The sequence below is a fragment of the Passer domesticus genome, chromosome 20 (assembly GCF_036417665.1).
Source record: "Passer domesticus isolate bPasDom1 chromosome 20, bPasDom1.hap1, whole genome shotgun sequence".
Taxonomy (NCBI): Eukaryota; Metazoa; Chordata; class Aves; order Passeriformes; family Passeridae; genus Passer; species Passer domesticus.
Window position 1 is genome coordinate 7,746,727 of NC_087493.1, and position 20,998 is coordinate 7,767,724.

The 20,998-nt window shown below is 50.9% G+C and overlaps 2 protein-coding genes and 1 long non-coding RNA gene across 4 annotated transcripts; 1 reads left to right on the top strand and 2 right to left on the bottom strand.

Annotated features, from left to right (window-relative positions):
• Positions 1-443: 443 nt before the first annotated feature.
• ATP5PD (ATP synthase peripheral stalk subunit d) lies at positions 444-3,443 on the bottom strand. Its single transcript, XM_064395790.1, has 6 exons — positions 3,328-3,443; positions 2,926-3,055; positions 2,391-2,487; positions 1,863-1,934; positions 767-829; positions 444-651 (listed from the first exon to the last, which is right to left on the bottom strand). Exons 2-6 carry the CDS (start codon positions 3,045-3,047, stop codon positions 520-522), a joined length of 486 nt encoding a protein of 161 aa, XP_064251860.1. The 5' UTR covers positions 3,048-3,055; positions 3,328-3,443; the 3' UTR covers positions 444-519.
• A 3-nt stretch (positions 3,444-3,446) lies between these two features.
• On the top strand, positions 3,447-12,658 carry KCTD2 (potassium channel tetramerization domain containing 2). Its single transcript, XM_064395784.1, has 6 exons — positions 3,447-3,748; positions 4,989-5,097; positions 6,021-6,112; positions 6,743-6,838; positions 8,508-8,633; positions 9,329-12,658. Exons 1-6 carry the CDS (start codon positions 3,491-3,493, stop codon positions 9,356-9,358), a joined length of 711 nt encoding a protein of 236 aa, XP_064251854.1. The 5' UTR covers positions 3,447-3,490; the 3' UTR covers positions 9,359-12,658.
• On the bottom strand, positions 4,057-20,913 carry LOC135284368 (uncharacterized). 2 transcript variants are annotated; one of them, XR_010349773.1, is made up of 4 exons: positions 19,655-20,913; positions 9,170-9,246; positions 8,485-8,670; positions 4,057-7,577 (listed from the first exon to the last, which is right to left on the bottom strand). It is a non-coding gene; the product is annotated as an uncharacterized LOC135284368 (long non-coding RNA). The 2 variants fall into 2 exon arrangements; XR_010349772.1 differs by lacking the exon at positions 19,655-20,913 and having other exon boundaries at positions 9,170-9,333.
• Between the last annotated feature and the right edge of the window lie 85 nt (positions 20,914-20,998).

Here is a 20,998-nt window from a genome sequence, read left to right on the forward strand (position 1 = left end):
CGCACCACGATTAAGTGTTTTTAAAAATAACTTAAAAAGTAACTTTTTTTTAATGTGCATCTCAACTCCTTTTGCAACTGGCTTTTCCTAAACAATCAATGAGCCCAGAAAACAGCCCTGGACCTGTGCCTGTAGAAGTCCTGAGATACCCCAAACACAATTCACTGCCAAATACACTCCAGCATCTCAAAGGGTGACACACGTTCAGCTTCTGAGCAAGTGTCTGCCTGCAAGGGCAGAGCTCTGTTCCCTGCACCTCGTGGTTACAGAGAGGACAGGAGGTTTATTTGCATTTCACAGGGTTCAGTTTGATCAGCAGGACAGGGAGCTTGGTCCCTGCTACCAAAACAAGCTCGTGGGTAGAAAACACAAAATCCAGAAAAGGTGGAATGTTTGTGAGTCACTGTATTGCTCCCAGTTACTCAGAACTCATGTCCAAGATCTAAGCCACAGACAGAGAAAGCTCTTTATTTATAACATCATGGAGTCTGACAGTCATTACACTGCTCCCTGACCACTTTACAGATCAGCAATTGGCTTGTGGGGCCAGTATGGGTATTTCTCCTTGTTCAGTTTGGTTTCAGGGAAGGCTTCGCTCAAGTCTTCAAACGTCATCTGCTCAAAGGGAATCATGTTCTTGAGCTTCTGGAGCTGTGGAAGCAGGGAGAGACACACCACAAGTCAGTGGCAAGCAGGAAGGAGCAAAGCACACCCAGGAGGGCAAGGTGTGGCCCAGAGAACATTCCCAAAGCAAAGTGCACCTCACCTCCTGCTCGTAGTGGGCGATGCGGGCTTTGGAGGCCTGGATGTACTCAGCAGTGCTCTTGGCCTGGGGAGAGCAAGGACATGGGAGGGTGCTCCTGAGGAAGAACCTGCACACACCCCCAGCAGGCCTTCAGCTGGCACTAAAATCCACCACTGCTACACTGGGTAACCCATGGAATCTCCAGCAGACCCCAAAGAGCCAAAGCCTGTGCAGGGATCCCCTGCTCAGACAGGCAGGCACACGTGTGCAGGGCAGAGCTGTGCAGGGATCCCCTGCTCACACAGGCAGGCACACGTGTGCAGGGCAGAGCTGTGCAGGGATCCCCTGCTCAAACAGGCACACGTGTGCAGGGCAGAGCTGTGCAGGGATCCCCTGCTCAGACAGGCACACGTGTGCAGGGCAGAGCTGTGCAGGGATCCCCTGCTCAGACAGGCAGGCACACGTGTGCAGGGCAGAGCTGTGCAGGGATCCCCTGCTCAGACAGACAGGCACACGTGTGCAGGGCAGAGCTGTGCAGGGATCCCCTGCTCAGACAGGCACACGTGTGCAGGGCAGAGCTGTGCAGGGATCCCCTGCTCAGACAGGCACACGTGTGCAGGGCAGAGCTGTGCAGGGATCCCCTGCTCAGACAGGCACACGTGTGCAGGGCAGAGCTGTGCAGGGATCCCCTGCTCAGACAGGCAGGCACACGTGTGCAGGGCAGAGCTGTGCAGGGATCCCCTGCTCACACAGGCAGGCACACGTGTGCAGGGCAGAGCTGTGCAGGGATCCCCTGCTCACACAGGCAGGCACACGTGTGCAGGGCAGAGCTGTGCAGGGATCCCCTGCTCAGACAGGCAGGCACACGTGTGCAGGGCAGAGCTGTGCAGGGATCCCCTGCTCAGACAGCCAGGCACACGTGTGCAGGGCAGAGCTGTGCAGGGATCCCCTGCTCAGACAGCCAGGCACACGTGTGCAGGGCAGAGCTGTGCAGGGATCCCCTGCTCAGACAGGCACACATGTGCAGGGCAGAGCTGTGCAGGGCCACATCCACAACGTCCCCTCCCTCCCCACAGAAGGCAGGGACAGCCCCAGCAGCAGGCCGTGCTTCACTCACAGCTTCCTTCTCCTGGGCATCAATCTTGGCAGTTTGTGTGTCCACAGGCTCAGGAACCTTGAGTGCACTGAACTGGGAATTGAAAGACAAATTTTTTTAAAGGTTTGTTTGACTGAAACAATCCTTCACACCGAGGTCACCTTCCCCAGCAGCAGGGGAGCATTCCCTCCTGCCTTCCCAGGATCTGCCCACAATTATGTACATTAATGAGCTGAAAGTGATCAGTGCAGCTGTCCCCTGTCCCCCCAAGCTCACCCAGGAGCTTCAGACATCTCCTCTGCCCTGCCCAGCACCACTGCTCCTCAGAGCACTGTGAGCACTGGAAGGTCCAACACCCCAGACTTCCCTACCAGAGTTACTGCCCCACACAAAGCTCCCAGACCCACCTGAGCTCAGTGGGTGCCTCCAGTCTTGGGAGGCAAGTTTTCACAGTGACACAACCAACCTTCTCTGTTTGATCCTGCTGTTTTCCTCTCAATGCCCCAATTAAACTCCAAAAAGCCATACCCAGCTGGCAAGGAGACTGACCTTCTTCTGGAACTCATCCACCATTCCAGCCTTGGCAACATTGGCTTTGTAGAAAGCCCAGTCGATGGCCGGGGGCTTCTCTGGCAGCGCAGCCAGCCTGCAAGGATGGAGCACAGCACACATCAGCAGCAGCACAGCCTGCTGCCTTTAGTTCAGGTGCTCTCAAGTTTGAAACAAGCCATGTCTGCAAGTCCCTCTGCCCTTGGAACAGGGCAGAGCTCGGCCCCTGGGGGTGCAGCCCGTCAGAAGGACCAGGCTGTTTCACAACACCGAGCCAGAGGCAACCAGCACGATTCCCTGATCCCACAGCCAGCACTGGATCAGGCAGAGCATGCCAAAGGATCGAGAACCACAGATGACTCTGCAGAGCATTTAACAGCGACAAAGCTTTGCCACAGCAGGGTGCGCTCACAGAGCCGCAGCCATTCTCAGGGGAAGATTAACTAAAGGTGATTTGCCAAAAAAAGCCAGCGGCGCCTGAAGGTGACCCGCTTCAAGCCCCGCGGGAGCGCAGAGCGGCGGGGCGGGCACTCACCGGGCCGTCAGCGCGTCGTTGCGGGTCTTGAGCGCGTTGAACATGGCCCGCTGGTTCGCGGGCACGCGCTCGCCGAACGCCGCCCAGTCCACGGCCTTGAGGGCAGCTCTGCGTCCCGCCATGGCCGCGCCTGGCCCGGAGACAGCGGTGGGTCACGGGGGGGGGGGGAACGCGGCACCGAGGGGCGGGACACGGGACACGGGGCACGGGCGGGGTCGGGGACACCGGGGATGGGGGCACGGGGAGAATGAGGGCACCGGGGCACGGGGGTCGCTCCTGGGGCACGCCGCGATCCCACGCGAGCCCCCGTGCTCTCCCACGAGCCCCCCAGCACCGAGGCCGCCCCCGGCCCGGCCCGTGCCCGCCCCGGGGCTCCGGCCCCGCTCCCGGCCCCGCTCTCACCTTCACTGACCGCCACAGCCGCCACAGCCGCCGGAAGCCCCGCCCCCTCGGCGCGCACCGCCCAATCACCGCGCGGGCCCGCCGGAAGTCATCACGCCCGGAAGCGGCGCGGGCGGAAGCGGCGCGGGCGGCGATGGCGGCGGGCGGGCGCTGAGGCTCCGCCATGGCCGAGGGGCCGCCGAGGGGCCGCACGCCCAGCCCGGGCCCCGGGGGAGCGCCGGGCCCGCCCAGCCCCCGCGCGGCCGGGGCGGCGGCGGGGCCCGCCGGGGCGCTGTCCGCTCCCGCCGCCGCCTCCAAGTGGGTGCGGCTGAACGTGGGCGGCACGTACTTCGTGAGCACCCGGCAGACGCTGTGCCGCGAGCCCAAGTCCTTCCTGTGCCGCCTGTGCTGCCAGGACGGGCCCGAGCTCGGCTCCGACAAGGTGAGGCCGCGCCGGGGTCACCGGGGAGCCCGGGCCCGAGCGCATCACCGGCCTGTGCCCCGGGTCGGGGAGGGGCCGCGCCCTGGCGCTGGGACACCGCGGGTTCCCAGCCCGGCTCCGAGCCCTCCGCCTGCCGCGGGCTGCCCTCGAGGAGCAGCACACATCCCCCGGGCGTTACAGCAGGAAGGAAACTCATAGAAACGGGAATGTGGCAGTTTCGCACCCTGAGCACCTTTGCTGTTGGTTTGGTTTTTAATATATTTCACTGCACTCTCATAAAAGATCGTGGTGCGCATTCCTTGCGTGGCTGGGCAGTTTTGAACTTATTATAAGGATCTTTCAAACAGTTATTCTTGCAATTGCAGAGTTTTTTGCAGTCATTGCAGTTTATTGTAAGGATTTTCGATTATTCTTGCAACTGCAGATTTTTTTTTTCAGTTTATTGTAAGGATTTTGCAATTAACAATCATTCCTGCAGTTGCAGATTTCCCCCAGGACTGGGTGGAAAAGCACAAGGTGTTGTAAATGTTGTGAGTGGGCCAGAAGCAGTCGAGTCTGTTGCTGCTCCTTTTGGAGTTTAATCACAAGATAAATCCTGGTTGTGATCAAAACATCAGCCAGCAGCCTCGGTGAGCAGAGGAGAGATTTCAGAGTGGGTTTGCACAGTGCCTTGTTGCTTTAGAGAGGATTGGCAGGGGGAACAGTGCTGTGAAGTCCTTGAGAGAGGGCTGTGAGAGCTCTGAAGAGGCTTGTCAGTGCTTCAGGGCTGCTCAGGAGGTGCTCTTGGCTGCCAGCTCTTGGTTATTGGTGCCAGGAGTTGTTGTATTGCTGGACACGTGGCTGGAGCACTGCAGTGGTGGAAAGGGTTAAAAATGAACTGTTTTGGCTAGAACTGGAGATCCCATTTTCCTCCAGAGCCCCCTGGTTAAACCTGCCTGGAGAACAGCTGAGCCACAACACCAGTGCCAGGGTTTGGCTCTTACTGCCCCCTGACCCCAGCTGTTCTCTCCAGGCCCACGAGCTGCCCAGGTGCCTCATGCAAGACATCTGCAGTGTTGTAGAGCAGATACTGAAAAGGAAAAATGCTTTAAATGCAGCACACCTTTGAACACATACACAGTTTGAACACCTCCCACAGGCAGATGATTCCAGCTGCTCAGAGAGGATCTGTCCCATGTGTTGGGTTGGGTTGCAGTCCTGTTTTGCTGGCAGCTCTGAGCCCTGCCTGTTTTGCCCTCAGGATGAGACTGGAGCCTATCTCATCGACAGAGACCCCACCTACTTTGGCCCCATCCTGAACTACCTCCGGCACGGGAAGCTCATCATCAACAAGGAGCTGGCAGAGGAAGGTGAGAGAAAAGCACCAGGAGTGCTGTTAGTGCTGTTAATTGCTTGTTAGCAGGGGTTAAATCACCAGCTGTGTGTGTCCCCAGAGCAGAGCTGCAGCTCTCAGCACAGCCTGTCACTGCTCTGTTCCAGCCCCTCTGCCCCTCACAGGCCTGGCTCTCCCCAGGCAGGCAGCTCTGGGGCTGGGTGAAGAAACAGACATTGTACCCTGAGATTTCTGATCATCCCAGGGTATGATATGTACCATGATGTTTTATGAATATGTACCATGATGTTTTATGAAAAATCCTTTGCTAGGATTCTTCTCCTAGCTGAGAGGCCTCAGAAAAGAAATGTAAACAATGAACTATCTGATGGCTGTAGAATGTAGTGTGGGCATTGTTTACCAACAGGTAAATTGTTTTCACTTGACCAATCACACCTCCTGTGTCAAGGTTTGAGCAGTCACAAGCCTTTGTCACTGCATTCCATTCTTGTTCTTTCTGGCCTTCTGATGGATTCTTTTCTCTCTATTCTTTTAGTATAGTTTTAATATATCATTTTAATATAATATATATCATAATATAATAAACCAGAAGGCTGGTTATACATATTATATTACAATGATATTTTAATAAGATATTTTAATGAGAATCTCGACTCCATTTCTGAAACATGGAGTCGAGATTCTCATCTCTCCACTCAATCCAGGAGCCCCCCACAAAGCATCCACCCCAGGAATAATGTTTCATAAAGCTCCTCTTAAGGCACAGCAGGAGGTGGCAGCATTTTCTCCTAGCCTGGGAGCAGGAGGTGGGTGGCACATTTGGGATTCTGACATCTGGGCTAGATTTGGAGTCAGCAGCAGGTTTGCATCCCTGTGGCAGGATGATCTTCATTCCGTGCTGTGCAGAGTGACAGGACTGTGCTCTGGGTTGCTCTGCAGGGGTGCTGGAGGAGGCTGAGTTCTACAACATCGCGTCCCTGGTGCGCCTGGTGAAGGAGCGGATCCGCGACAACGAGAACAGAACCTCTCAAGTAAAGCCCCTCTGGCTTGTGAGCCAGCTCTGGGGCTCAGGAGGACAGGCATGGCTGCAGGCCCTTGCAGCAGCACTTCTTGGGCTCAGCAGTAACAGGGCAATAAATGCTGTTGGGTGGAAGCAGGGCATGGCCAGCAAAAAGTCCTCAGTGTGGCTTTATAAAGCACAGAGCACTGAGTCAGCACTGCAGGGAAAGGCAAAGGACACTTACAGGAGAGGGGCCAGGAGCAGAAATGGGTGGTTATAAAGCAGAACATACTGCTTTGCCAAAGAACAGCTCAAACTCTTCCTTCTCTAAACCATTTCTTCCCTGTGTCTCTCTGTGACATGTTTCCCATTGATGCTCAGCTGATATCAGCACATCCAGTGGATTCAATTTCAGAAATGTTTTCAAAAAGCAGCAAATGGCTTTGAAAGCTAAAGAAGTTTTAGCTTAGACACCTAGAAAGCTTTTAAGAGAAGAGTGCCAGGCATATGGTTGTGTTTTGGAATCAGTGGGATAAAAACACCCTTAGAAAGCCCTTGGGGCTCTGACTTCCTAAGATGAGAGCAGGAGCAGCTTATTAATTTTCTAGCATGATGCTAATAAAGCAATTACTAAGTAGAGCCATTGTTGTCTGTGCTCCAGGGGCCTGTGAAGCACGTGTACAGAGTGCTGCAGTGCCAAGAGGAAGAGCTCACACAGATGGTGTCCACCATGTCCGACGGATGGAAATTTGAACAGGTACCATTAGCAAAGAATGGCAGAATTCCTTTGAAAACTGGGTGTGGAATAAGTAGGGTTGCCTGTTGAGTTGCTTTTCACACTGCTCTGCTCTTCTGAATGAGCAGCAATCCACTTGTACCCAGTTACTGACAGGGGAGAGCAAAAGTCACTCAAGCTGCCAGAGAGATTTCATTTTCTCTCAGGACTTTTTGTCTCCTTGTCAAATCCCAGAGCAGTTCTTCCCTTCTCCTGCATTTCATCACATACACCAGGCCACAGTATAACAGTTATATCCAGGAAAATTATCACAGCCATGAAAAAACACAGTACAACTTTCTTGGAGCCTCAAAGCCACAACTCCTGCATTTGCTAAAGAGGCTCTGAGGGACACAAGAACTTTGTGCAGGTGTCTGTGCAGTCAGCTGGCTCCAGGGCTGGGTGTCACTGCAGTGGCACATGGCATTAGCTCCACGTTTGGTTTCTGGAATCAAACACAGTTCTCTTATTTCTGAGGAGGGAGAACTGGAGCCTGGCCTGTGTGTTATGTTATGTTAAGAAACTACAGAACAGGGTCTGTGGATTACAGCAGTGTCTTCCCATTTAGTCCAGCTTCAGTACAAGTGGATGCTGTGGGAATTGTGCTGACATGTAGTGAGGCAGAGGATTAGGAACAGCTCTTCCCATCAGTTGTTCCTATGGATCTGTTCTGTAATACCTGAAAACTGTCTCAGAGTGGAGAGGCAGCCAAAAACCTGCCCTGTAAGGAAACAGTGAAATCTTGTGACCAAGAACCACTCACTGCTCCATTCCCAGGTTTTGCTGTCCAACAGTTTACAGAATCTGCCTTTCACACATCCATATCTACACCCCCAAAACCTTGAGGCTACAGACAGTGCCTTTCATGGGAACCTGCATCCTTAGATCTTTCCTAATCTTCCTTTTCAAATCTATTATCTATAAATGTGGAGCTGGCTCTTCCAAAATCTGTTTGGACATGGAAGTTAAGCTGCATGCTGCACACTGAAGTTGGTAAGAGTCAATGCTTTCTTCAGATGACTTGGATTTATTTTCTGGAAAGCAGAACTGAGTTGTAAATGACAAATTAGCTCTGTACTCCAGGATGTCCTTTTAATGTAATAATGATGAATGAGACAGATGGGATTTCTTGGATTGAGTCCAGACCCCCTCAACACAACAGTAATAGAATATAATCCCATTTGCACAGATACCAGACTCCATTTTGGCAGCATCCACATAAAGGACAGTGTCTGTTTACCACATGTCCCCAGTTAATCCAACATCTGCCTGGGGTAAAGAATTCCCATTTCCACATCAGTCACAAGGCAGTTGAGAGCTGAGTTCAGCAAGGACCAGGCAATTTGCAATGCCTGCCCACGTCTGAGTGAACTGGATATTACATATTGCACAATCTGTTTTCCCTTTTTCCACCCTCACAAACTGGGCAATGTTCTGCTGTGTTCAGCATTAGATTCAGGCTGGAATTCCTTCCCGGGGCTCCAGGTGCCACTAGAGGGCTGTGGAGCTCGGATGTGTCCCTGCCTTTCACACACAGGAGGCTGCAGGGGACACTTCATCCAGAGCAGATCTGGGGCAGTCCTGTCCCAGCAACTGCAGGAATAAAACCCACACTTACTGATAGTTACCTTGGCTGTCTCCTGTTGCACAGCTGATCAGCATTGGATCTTCCTACAACTATGGGAACGAAGACCAGGCAGAATTCCTCTGTGTTGTGTCCAGGGAGCTCAACAATTCCACCAATGGCATTGTCAAGGAGCCAAGTGAGAAGGCCAAGGTAAGGCACCTGCTCAGATGTATCAATTTCAATTCCTCTAGAAAGAAAAATCTTTCCTGCACCAGGCTGCAGCAGTAGTTCTGTGGATCAGATTTCCCATTGCCTTCTCCATCCCTTCTTGGAAGATTTCATGATTTACTGAAGGACAAGAGCTAAGCTCTTTGTGCACTTCAAATTAAGATCAAAAAGTGAAGGAAAGAATAACTTGAAGAGGGAGAACAGAGTAGCAAGGATCTTTGAGGTTAGGTTTTGTGGTTGAAGGATGTTGCAGGGAGAAACAAGATTTTTGTGCTCCTTCAACCCTCCCCATCCCTGGAAGTGTTCAGGGCCAGGTTGGATGGGGCTCTGAGCAGCCTGGTCTAGTGGAAGGTGTCCATGCCCATGGCAGAGAACAGGATAAGCTTTAAGGTCCCTGCCAAACCAAACTATTCTATGAATCCACTTTTTTTGTTTTCCCAGAATAAAACCAAAAGGCAACATCTTTCAACCTCCTGGCAAGCAGCTGAGCAGGATTTCTAGAGAAGGGGTTCACTTACCCTTAACCAGCCCATCAGTTGTTGTGGTGCCATAAAAGCCTGCAAGCTGCTCTCACATTAGTCCATGCTTCCCTTCTCTGCAAAAAACAAGGACTCTGAACAGGAGCTTTTGCATTTAAACTTGTCTGAGGTTTTCATAGAAGGTCTCTTCTGTTTCAGATTCTTCAGGAGCGAGGATCCCGGATGTAATTCAAGTGTCCAGTCCATTAAACTCCCAGATGTCACAGGGCAGTCCAGCTGGGCAGAGCAGCTCTCCAGAGAGCAGCCCAGCCCTTGTACAATAACCAAGCTAATGCAAAGCAAAGCCAAGCCTGTCCTGCCAATGGCAAATAATTCTGGTCATAACCAAAGGCTTTTCTCTTACCCTGGAAACCAAGAAAGGAAAAGACTCTTCCAGTTGGACAGTCCTTTCCACAAGTATTTGTTTGATTTACTTGGCCAGCGCTGTATTGAATTTTTCCAACAATGGCTGGGCTGGATTCCCAGTCGGAGCCTTTGTGAAGGTTGCTCAGGTCCTCAGGCCCTTGTAATCAATCCCACCTTCCACAGGCTGCTGTGGGGGGGAAGGTTCATATTTGAGCTGTGCCATTGCTTGCACCCAGCTCTGCCACCAGGGAAGTGCAGGGACCTTGCAGTGCTCCCCCCTTCTCCCCCAAATCTGAAGAACAGGGCTTTAAAAGGAGGAACAAAACAACCACTCCTAAAAACCCCACACAAACTTTTCTATCCTTGCTTTGTATCTGTTCCTTGTTCAATTCCTAAGAACTGAGTTTAGATCTGAGGTCAGGGGAGTTGTGTGTCCATCTGACACAGGTCTCACTGGTAACACTATTCCACATGGGCTCCTGGTATTTTCCAAAGCCCATTACTTTGTATGCATAAAAAAGAGGCCTGTGTTCACCCAAAATAGTGATAGAGTGATAATCCTGTCCTTTACACTTCTCCACAGAGGAAGAGTGGTGACATCTCCCCTTGCCACGGCCATATCTTAGCCTGGTGCAAAGTCACAAGGTTTGGGGACTTGCTGCTGCCAAGTTGAGCTTTGCCTTGCTTGTCTCCAGCAGTGTGGGCTCTGTCTCCTTCCCTCTCTCCAGGGAGGGCTTCAGGCAGAATTTCTTTGTACTGTACCAAGCAGGTAGGTTTGTCTGACCCCACGAGATCCTTTGCAGAAGAGATCCCCTATTTAAACACAGTGATTTACCTGCAGCCCCCTCATGTCCCCACCTTTAAGAGATCACCTCAAATTACAGAGGGACATCACAGAGTTGGGGTGGGGGGGTTTGGTTAAAAGTTGCCAAACTATTGTAATGTTTCTTGTCCAAAGTGATGTGTCAACTTTTGTAACTTTTATTTCCTTTTTTTTTTGGAATGCCTTGGATGGATGTGCAAAATGTTTGTTTGTGCCTCTCTTGAATTCTAATCTTAGCCAAACTGCAGTCACTGGTTCCCCTCTGTTACTCTGTGCCACCCCTAACCAAGGGCATGTCCCTCCTAGTCTGGTACATGGAATTTCATAGGAATTTGCTGCATGTTTTTCCCCTTTCATCCTGCCTTCGTTCTTTGTAGCCTGAGTGTCCTGGCACTTGGGTCATTTTCAGTCAAGTCCCAAACTGACATTACAGCAAAGCTTTGGAGATGCTGGAATTAAGACATTGACAAGCTCAGAGCAGATGTTTCTCAATAAGCTACCAGAAAATCCCTCACCTGGGCCGAGGGGTTGGGCTCCTTTCTGGAGGGCTTCAGCTACCCGTGTTCTCCTGAAAGTTTTGACACAGAATTTGGCAGGTTTTCCATCTTAACCACTTGTTGCTGAGAGGGTCCTACCACCAGTCCAACAACAGTTCAGTGACCAAGATGTGCAGCAAAGACAGAGTGGCACCGCTGTGCTCTGCCTCTCTGCAGTCCTGCATGTCCTCCTGCCTGTCCTCCATCCTGCTTTGCCAGTGTACCTCCTCTGGTGGAGCCCTTGCCTCATTCTCAAGACAGACTGCTTAATTGTCTGTGCTAGATTAGTCCTGGTAACAACAGACTGTGCCAAATGTCTTTGAATTCACATTGTGTCAGTGACAGGCTGTTGAATCTCAGCTGGCTTTCCATCACACTGAAAAACCCAGCTCTGCTCCCCTCCATCTGCCCTGTTTCTAACATGGTGAGCTGGTGTTGATGTGATCAGACTACACACCTTGGCTGGGCCTGAACAACACTGTGATGTGTACAGATCTCCCTCCTCTGTCCCTATGCTGTAGCCTCAGCCACTGTCTGTGCTCATAGCTAAGAAACAAGCACATGTATGCAAGTTAGCAGCCTGAAAAGCCCTTTAACACTCATTTGTCTTATTCCCCTTCCTCAGAGGAGGGAGCTTTTGGGAACTGGTCAAGAAATACCAAACTAAAGGCAACAGGAATAGATCAGGCTGTGTTTGCCACATTGATGCCAGCTGAGCACCTCGTTAAACCGTGGAGCTCAAAGCAGCACTTGTTGTAGAGGGAGACTTTCTGTCCAGTACAGCTCAAGTAGACAAGAATAACAAACACTTCCTGGCTTCTTGGTGTCACACGTGGTGAAGCCCACTGGAGGGTTGCCTGATGCAGTGATGCCATCGCTCTGCCCTCGAGCCACAGAGCCTAAAAGGGACCATTAGCAGGTGAATGGCACAGCTGCTTAAATGATGAGCACAAGAAAGGTCAGAGCTGCATCTTGATTTTCCTTTTTGTGCTGCTTTTGGCAGTGAGAAGGTGCCAGGGGACCATGGACTCTTTGGGCTCCATGCAGGGTCCATTGAATTTCAGCAGAACAAATTTATGGTAGAAAACCAATCATTGGTACTGGATGCTCAAGTTTTTGGGTGATATTTAGGACTAGGCACAAAGTCCATCCAGAGCAGGTACATTCCCAGTGAAGGACTTCTCCTTCCCTGACTGCTAAGTCACCTTTACCCTGAGACAGGGCAGGTCTCAGCATGATGCACCAGTTGCATCCCTTCTGTGCTCAAGCAGGGCTTTTCCTTCCATTGCCTTTCACTCAGTCACAACTATATCAAAATTAGTGCTGAATTAGGATGAAATTTGTCCCGTTCACTCTAAAAAAAGTGTAGCATGTTGTGGTGAGTAGAGTAGGAGAGCAGGGGTAGATCTACTGGCTGTCCAAGAGTGCTTCTGCCTCTTGGGAGGGTTCACTTAAAGCATTAATCCTGGGAATGGAGCGTATGACACTTTAGGTTTTTTTAAAACTTTCCCAGTGGCCTAAATTGTTCCATTATGGCAAGACTGGAAATAACCTCTTGAAGTGTCTTGGTTTCTGCACATTTTTAAAAACTGATTTTTCTCAGGGGTGACTGAGTGGGCTGAGGAGAAGGGGCCTGGTTGGCTGCGGGGCAGGGGCCGGAGTGGCCGGGCCGTGGGCTCCCACCTGGGGGTTTTGTACAGTTTGTCACGTGTCAGTGCCCTTTGCTACTGTTTCTCTTTGTTTATTAAATGTGTTTGAATAACAGTTGAGATGCTGTGATTATTTTATTTTTTTTTCCAATAAAGATTCTGAAATGGGTTTGAAACGTTTGAAGGGCAGTCTGCAGGCTGCTGCTTTGCCTGCACCACACAGACACTGCATTGTGGGGGAAGAAATGTGTAATTGGGCACTTGCTTCTGGCTTCAATTCACTTCTAACAATCAGTTGCCAAAAGGAGAATCTGGAGTCCTCCTAGGCTGCTTTCAGGGATAAAGGTACAACTGAAGCTTCTTTCTGATGTTTTTGTCTATAAAATAACTTCAGATTCCACGTTTATCCTAACCATTTCCACTGAAAACCACAAGCAAGTAGAACATTAACACAACCACTAAATGTGAGTAGCTAAAACAGGAAGAGGATTTTTTTCTTGTCAGCTGTCATTTGCTAAACCCCTGCTCAACCCTGGACCACATGGAGGAAGAGTCTGACTCTTTCATCTTTGGTGTGCCAGAGTTGGATGACATTGGCAAGTCAGGCCCAACACAATCAAAAAGAGCAAGGACACAAGTGAAGAATGGGAAGTCAGGTTGAGTTAATCCTACTCTTGATAACAAGTGGCTGTTGCCTCCTGTGGGCACTGAGGCTGCAGTCTCCATCCTCTGCCACAGAGCAGGGATGGGCTGACATCCCCAAACCAGGGTTTAACACCAGCACAGTGGAAGATGGGAGTCTCCCCACACAGGGAGCTCACCAGAAACCATAGCTAAGCCAAGTTACCACACAGCATCCGTTGATTGAAGATAGTATTTTCAAACTTCTTGACCATTTCTCTATCCCAGACCTGGCTGCAGGTCTGCACTGCCAGTGAATTTGCCCGAAGCAAAGCCACACTCCAAGTGCTAGCAGAGGTGGAAACTGCACTGCTGACACCACACACATGGTTCATCAGGGAAGGCTTGTCAGCAGAAATTGAGGTTACAGCCAGCATTTACATAATGCCAAAACTACTCTGCTACCCCACCTTAGGGCTGTCTGATAAGGCCACATATGCTGGAAAAGACTTTACAGGACCTTTAACCAGCTCCAGATCTGCCAGGCAGGTGGCTCCTCTAACAATGCCATGCCATCACACAGGGGACAGGAGCATTCCTCAGTGGTTCCTGCAGGAACTGCAAGCTGGAGCTGCCAGGTCTTTGCACCATCCCTCACTTTCCCATCCAAGGCTGTGAAACCCATTAACTCCTTTAAAAATTAATTTCTTTATTTGCTGCAGGAAACGGGTGATGCCTCAGCATTATCAAGTGATGAGAGGTTGTGCAGGATTGGCAGCGTGTGTTAACTTACCCAAAATAAAACCCAACCCTGTACATCAGCTCTTGCTGTGCTGGTCCTGCTGCTGCCAGGAACCCAAAGCCCAGCTCTCCCTGTTGCCAAACCCAGGCTGCTCTAGAGCTGCTGCAGCAGCAGAAGGGAAAGGGGGGTGGTTGGCAGCAGAACTGACCTGAGCAGAGGGTCATGGGCCCTGGCTCTGGTCTGGGCTGGTCAGAGCACTCCAGACTGCCTCCCAGTGCTGTTGCCCCAAGAAGATGTGGGATACCCAGTGAAGGCACATCCCCAGGGACAAGCAGCTCCTGTCAGTGAGGGGCTCTGTCCACAGGGCTGTGCCACCACCAAGGCAGGAGGTGAATGGCACCACAAAAGCACCCAAGGGATTTCATACCTGCCCATAGGAGGATTTGGTCCCTCCTACCCCCAGAGACAGCTAGGGGGCAAAAATTCTCCAGGTGGCTTTGCCAGGTGCCAGGGGGAAAGATGAGTGATGAAACATCACATCTTCTGATAGCCAGAGTAAAGTCAGTAGGTGGTGCCTGCACTAATCTATGGCAGAGGGACTTGAAAATCCCCTCATCAGACTTTTCTGCATTGGAAAGCACATAAAAGGAGCAATTTTACATCCTCCTCTGAAAAGAGAGGCTCAGGCCCCCTCCTGTCCCCCAGGCTGTGCCCAGGGCCCACCAGGCTCCCTGGGGCTGGCGCTCACCTCCCCACCACACTCCCATTAGTCACCCCAGCTGGCAGCTCACCTTGCCCCTGACAGTTTTGCCTGGAACACAATTAATTAATTGGTTTTTCTGGCCTGCCTGCTCGTGTCCGTGGACAAAGAGGAAATAGTAATTGCCATTAAAGATAGGAAATGGTTTTAGCAGCATCAGGCACCTATCAGCATCCAACTGCTTCTCCTGGGGCTCCAGCAAAATGCAGTAGAAACTGAGGCTGCATTTCCCCTCTGCACACGTGGGAGGGTGAAATGCAGCGATGCAGAGGTCCTGCCACAGCCATACGTGCATCTTGCACCTTCACATGCTTGTCTGCCCTGCCTCAGGCTCTCACACACAGACGAAGGTCAATTCCTCACTAACCCGCCACCCTCACCCAGAACAAAGTCATCAAGCCAGATCTGTCTGCAGACAGGAAGCCTGCAGATATTTTCAACCCAGCTTACTAACTTGTTTGGGAAACAAGGACCTTGGCCATGTCCTTCCACCTAGATCTGGCTTTGAGGCAGTTATTGATGGTTTAACCCAAGTTTCACATGGGTAAATAACTGCCACATACCCTCATGCTTTCCAGGCTGCAGAAACACATTGGTTACTCCAAACCACAGTAAAAAAAGAGTTGCAATGCCCTAGTAATTACCTTCAGATTGTGGTGTAACAGATGAGCAAAGGCTTATCTCAAAAGATAAGCCTTTTTGACCTTCTGGTACTATTTCCTGTTAGAGGCCTCCATCCCTCCTAGGTGTTTCCCAGATTTCAGCAGATGAGAGACAATCAGCAGTGCGAAGTGCACAGAGTCCTCAGGTTTTATCAGTGAGCTGAGAACTCCACTGCTCTCTGTGTCACCAAGAATATCCTTGAGCTCAGGGCCATTCTAGGCAGCATTCTAGGTCCTTTACCACAGCCAGGAAAACATGCACCAGTGATCTTGATGAATTCAAATGACATCATCTAAAAATGAGGAAAACCATTTGGGCACCCAAGCAGGGAGACAGGCCTTTAACCTTGGCACAGAGTTCAAGATGCCTTAGAAATGCAGGCAGATTCTACACTAAACAGACAGAAAACACCAATAAATGGTCACCCTCAACCTAATGTTCCAGTGTGGTTTTATGAAAATTTTAATACACAGAAACATGTAAAAAGAAAGAAGAAGAGGGACATATTTGCCAAACCAACAGGGATTTGCCCATGAAACAAAGGCTCAAGGCCACGTTTTGCCATTTCCATACCCCTCTGAAAATATAACCCTAAGACACACAGGCACCTGCACTTCCCACTGGGATAAAGAGTTCCTGCCTTTCTTTTTCCAGAAATCACAAAACTAAAGATTGTGATCTCTCTGGGTATGAGCAGGAAGAGCCTCAGTGTCAGCACTAAGTTGCTGTGCCTTCTCTTCTACCCTGTTATGACCTCTAAGCAGCACATATTTTCCTCAGAGCAGGACAGGAAACCTGGGCAGGGCCTGGCTGGGATGGCAGAGCATCTGCCCAGAGCTAAAGAGCCAAAGCTGAGTGGCTGTAGCCCAAGAACCAGCTGGCTTCCTAAAAACCATGCTCCAAAATTTCTGGATGAACACTTTCAACCCCCCACAACCTCCTCCACCTGCTCCACAGATCCAGCAGTCAGGCACAAGGAAACACTCCTTTTGATCCTGCTCCAAATGAGTCCCTTATTCCTTATTAATAAAAGCCAATTCAAATAGTAATTAAAAGCTTGTTAGAGGGAACCTTCAGCGTCTGCTCAGGCTCAAAATATCAATCTATAAAAGAGATGGCCTGCAGCAGGGCTAGACTACCCACAGCTGCATCACATCCCGTTTCTCCCTTCCTCTGCCTCATCCTCACCTACTGCAGGAGTTTTGTTGCAGCTAATGACAAAGTAACTTCATTTCTTGAAAAGCTTCATTTTCCCAGGAACATGTCCCCCATCTTCCCAAATGCAGGCAATTGCTGGAGGAAAAGCCCCCACAGCTTCCAGATATCCTCAGTAACCTCAGCCAGGTTCCTAGCAAAGGGCTCCACCTGTTCAGATACTCCATGCCACCACTGGTCCCTCTCTCTGTCCACTCCCAGGGCAGTGTGGCAGGTCAGGGTGTCACACAGCATGAGATACAGCCACACCCAAAGCCACCATCACCATGAGTTCATACAATGTCTTCCCCAGACTCATCTCCAGATCCCCGTTGCCTCAGGGAATGCTGTCCTTCTTGGCAGCACACTTTGTACACAAAGCACAGGCCCTGGCACACCTGGGAGCAGAGGGGATGGTGGCACTCAGGAGGGCAAGGGCCAGCATGCACACAAACCATCTGCAGCCACCCACAGCCAGAGATCCACCACGGGGATTAAGAGCAGGGACAAGCCACAGCTTGCTGGATTCCTGCAGGCCAATGGCAGCTGTCAGTGCATGCCCTGGTGCCAGCTGCCTCCTCAGCTCTCATTTCCCATCTCCAGGCTAAGTCGTGTTATCCCAGCACTGGCTAGTGGCCATTAAACCTAGTCCCAAAAGGGTCATTTCTCACCTGGTCTTACACCCACATTTTCAGTGATTAATGAGCACAAAGCAGCCAGGCAGACCCCAAGTCAACCCAGGAGAGCAGAAAGCAGCAGTGAAACTGAGCAAAAAGTGATTCATGCAAGGATCTGGACTTAAATGCAGGTGGGGAACAAACAGGATGGAGGGGGTGTAGGAGGAGGACACAGATGAGCTTGGTCAGACCAGTTAGTGCAGGCAGGACCCTGATCCCTTTTGCAGCGGGAGGATGTGGGAGTGATGCTATGGGAACTGCTTGGGAAAGGCAGGATAAACCAGCACTTCCTCCATCCTTGGCACAGCACCATTTTCTCAGTACTAGCAGAGCTGGTCTGAAGGGGTTTTGCCAGGGTTGTTCAGATCCTGTCCCAGCCTCAGGAACCTGTTTACAGGTGCTCTGAGACCTCGGTTTCTGTTGGGTCTGTCTGAGTTCCAGGGATGGATCAGAGCAAGAGTTTAATTTGTGACTGAACCTGGGGCAGGAACAGCTCCCTGCCACAAAGCACTCTGCAATCCCACTGCTGAAAAGTCGCTTCATTTCCCTGCTTTAGTCAAAAAACAAAACCCAAAACCAAACAACCCCCCACACTTCCTCTGCAAGAATTAATCTGCCAGAGGATGTGCTAATCTGGATCTCTGGAACAAGTTCAACTCTTTCTCAAGTGTGATTTGCAAGCTCTGAGGCGTTTGCACTTTGGTATCCGGCCACAGAGAATCACAGAACCATTTCCAACCAAAAGCTGGAAAATACCTTTAAGATTATTGAGTCCAACTGTTAACCCAGCACTGCCAAGGCCACCACTAAACCCAGTTTTTAAGCCCCAAAGCTGCTGCTGAGGCTCCTGAGCTCAGGGGTGGTTTACTGAGCTGTAACATGCTGGTAAGGACAGGGACAGGGCAGGGGACTTGCAGGCACTGCCACCGTGCCCCAGGCACAGCCTGTCCCCTGAGGGCTGCAACCAACTGCTGACAAGGGACATCCAGCAGAGACAAGCCCGTAGCACTCTGGGCTGCACCACTTGGGCTGATGCTTTAATCAGAGCTAAATCTGGATTCTCTGCTGTCACCTCACTGGATGACCTTGGAAAAGTCACCTGGGATATAATAGAAGCTACATGGAAGAGGATGGCAAAGCAAACCATGGTCTCGGGATGAAAAGGTACTTAAAAAGTCACTTATAAAGGAATTTACCAAGACAAGTGCTCGGCTTTCCTACCCTCAACAGACACTGAGTGACCCCAAAAAGCAGTTTATCATCCCACTCAGTTTACAGTAAACATCTTGCTTCTGTACATGCAGCTTATTTTAGACATTCATAAAATATGTGTCCAGTGCATGCCGGGGCTGAGCTTGCTGGCAGGAAGGTGCAAGAAACCTCCTCCATTCCCATTCCTGCTCCCAAGCTGCAGGCACTGCCCAGTCTCTGAACACCCCTCCAAGCCCCATTGCTTTGGGCAGTAGTTCTGTGACCCCCCAGCCACACTCCTGACTTTCCTCCTGGACCCTGTGGCTGGATCTCCCTCCTCAGTGACTCCAGAGAAGTGGGCTGCTCATCTCCCTGCAGAGGTGCCCCAGCTACAAGCTCTTACTGAAGACTATAAATATCATTATTTGCATAAGATAAACCTGAGTTTGTGAAATATAAACCTCTTCCTTTGAGGTGAGCTACATAAATGCCCCAGGCTGTTGTGTCTCTTGGCATAAAGGACTAGCTGTTCTTGCAGGGAGCAGCCAGGAGCCCTCATGCCAGCAGCTGTTTGTCCCCCATCAGAGCTGAGAGAAACTGAGGCACAGAAGAAGGGAGAGTCACTGTGTGACCACTCCTGGTCTGCTGCCATAAACAACAGCTACCAGGGCAGCTCCACAACAGCCAGGGAAATCCAAGGTTTGGATGCTGATGTCTTGGGGATCACTGGAAGAAGAAACAACATTCAGACATGAACAGGAGAGATTAGCTTATCAGGGCAGATAGTGACTGCCAGAGAGCTGCTGGAGAGAAAGAGTGAAGCAGGCAGTTGTTCTTTGTGTCCTATCCAGGGCACTTGTGTCCTCAGGTGCTCCACAGGCTGGTAGAGAGAAGCACCTTTGCACTCTTCACCTGCTCCCAACAAAAGCACACTGTTTGCAACAGGCACCCAGGTGTGGCTATTGCTGTGAACTCCAATCCTATTCCCAACCCTGCTAAGATGGGATGATCACATGTGTGTGAAAATCTGCCCGTGTTTCACAGGTGTCCCAGTCCTGTCACGTTCGCTGCTCAACACCAGGAGCAGTTTGCCTGAGAACATCAAGCCCACAGGAGCAGGACAACACTCACCAGCCCTCCACCTTCACACCGTCCATCCTATCTCGATACCTTGGAAGGGTTAAATCCCGGGTTTGCTGCGCTGCTGTTGCTCCGTGTGGCACAGCCGGCTAAGCCAGAGCTGGAAAAATCTTGTTCCTTTACCTGTGTAGAGGAGGCAGCGAGGAGGCAGTGAGGAGGTCGTGTGGCACCTGCAGCACATGCCCAGGGTCCTTGCAGCGACTGTGCAGGTCGGACTGCCCAGGGGAGAAGGTGTCCTGCAGCCTGGGGCAGAAGGTGGACGGAAGCCATGGGGTCTGCAGCCCCACTGGAGAGTCCTCCCCCATAAGCAGGCAGCCAGGGAGATGTGAGGGGAGCCAGGAATCTGCTGGACAAACTCAAAAGCTGGACAGAGCAGCTGGGAACAGAGAAGAGCTATGCTTCTGCCTTTTTTTGCAGGTTTGCTGTTGCCGGGGAGAGGTTTTAGGCTGTCATCCAGCTAATTCACACCACAGAGACAAGCACTTGAATTAGTTGCATTATCTGCGCCCAGCTACACTGGACAAAGGATTAAAGTGTGCTGAGCACCACCACCGTGATTTGCATCTCAGAGCCCCTTCCCACGGGCCCCCTCTCCTCCCAGCCTTTTTTTTTTCCATTTTCTGGCTGCGAGCCAGCCAGCATAAGAGCCCTGTTTACAGAAATCATGCCTAGGTTAATATTGCAAAAGACTCCATCAAAGCCTGTGGTTGCTGCTGAAGCAGAAGGGTCTGACCGTGGGCCATGAGCTGAGCATGGGGATGAGCCGCAGCCACGCGGCACCGCCCTTCGCTTGACAAATTCTGCTCTCAGCCTGAGGTACGAAACTTTCTGCCACCATGGCATATTTGAATTAGTGAGCAAAATCAAACTGTTATTAATTTTTAAAGCTGCGGGCAAAACCTCAGTGCAGCTGTTGTTTTAGGGGAAAAACCACTATTTGAGTGCTAAGTAAATATTGCGCTGTGCAGTGACCCTGTGGGCACTTTTTGTGAGCTCATCCAGCTGCCAGAGATTACTATTTTATGCATGTTTATTCATGTGGAGAGGATGCGGAATGCTATTGCTATATCTTTCTGTCAGTCTCAGAGAAATCCAAACTGATCTCTCAGGAGCAGCTCTAAATCTAGAGAGGTAAAGCAAAAGCCTATTTGCCATCACTGAATTCTAACTAAATAATGGTTTTTAAAATGTTTTTTCACCACCAGTATTTTGTATGTAGGTGTAGTTTTCCTGAAGGCTTCACACTGAGCTCTGCTGTGACACACAACATTTATAGGTTTCTATTTTACTTGGCATTTGCAGCTTTTCCTCCTCGGCATGGCAACTGAGTGACCTTAGCAATTGCCAGCAAGGGGACTCCATATGATGAAAGCAGGTGAAAGGGAAAATAAGGGCGGAACTAGGTAAAGCCAATTCATACCTCAGAGGAGGTGTGGTCCTGTCCTCTACCTGGCTATGGTCACAGTC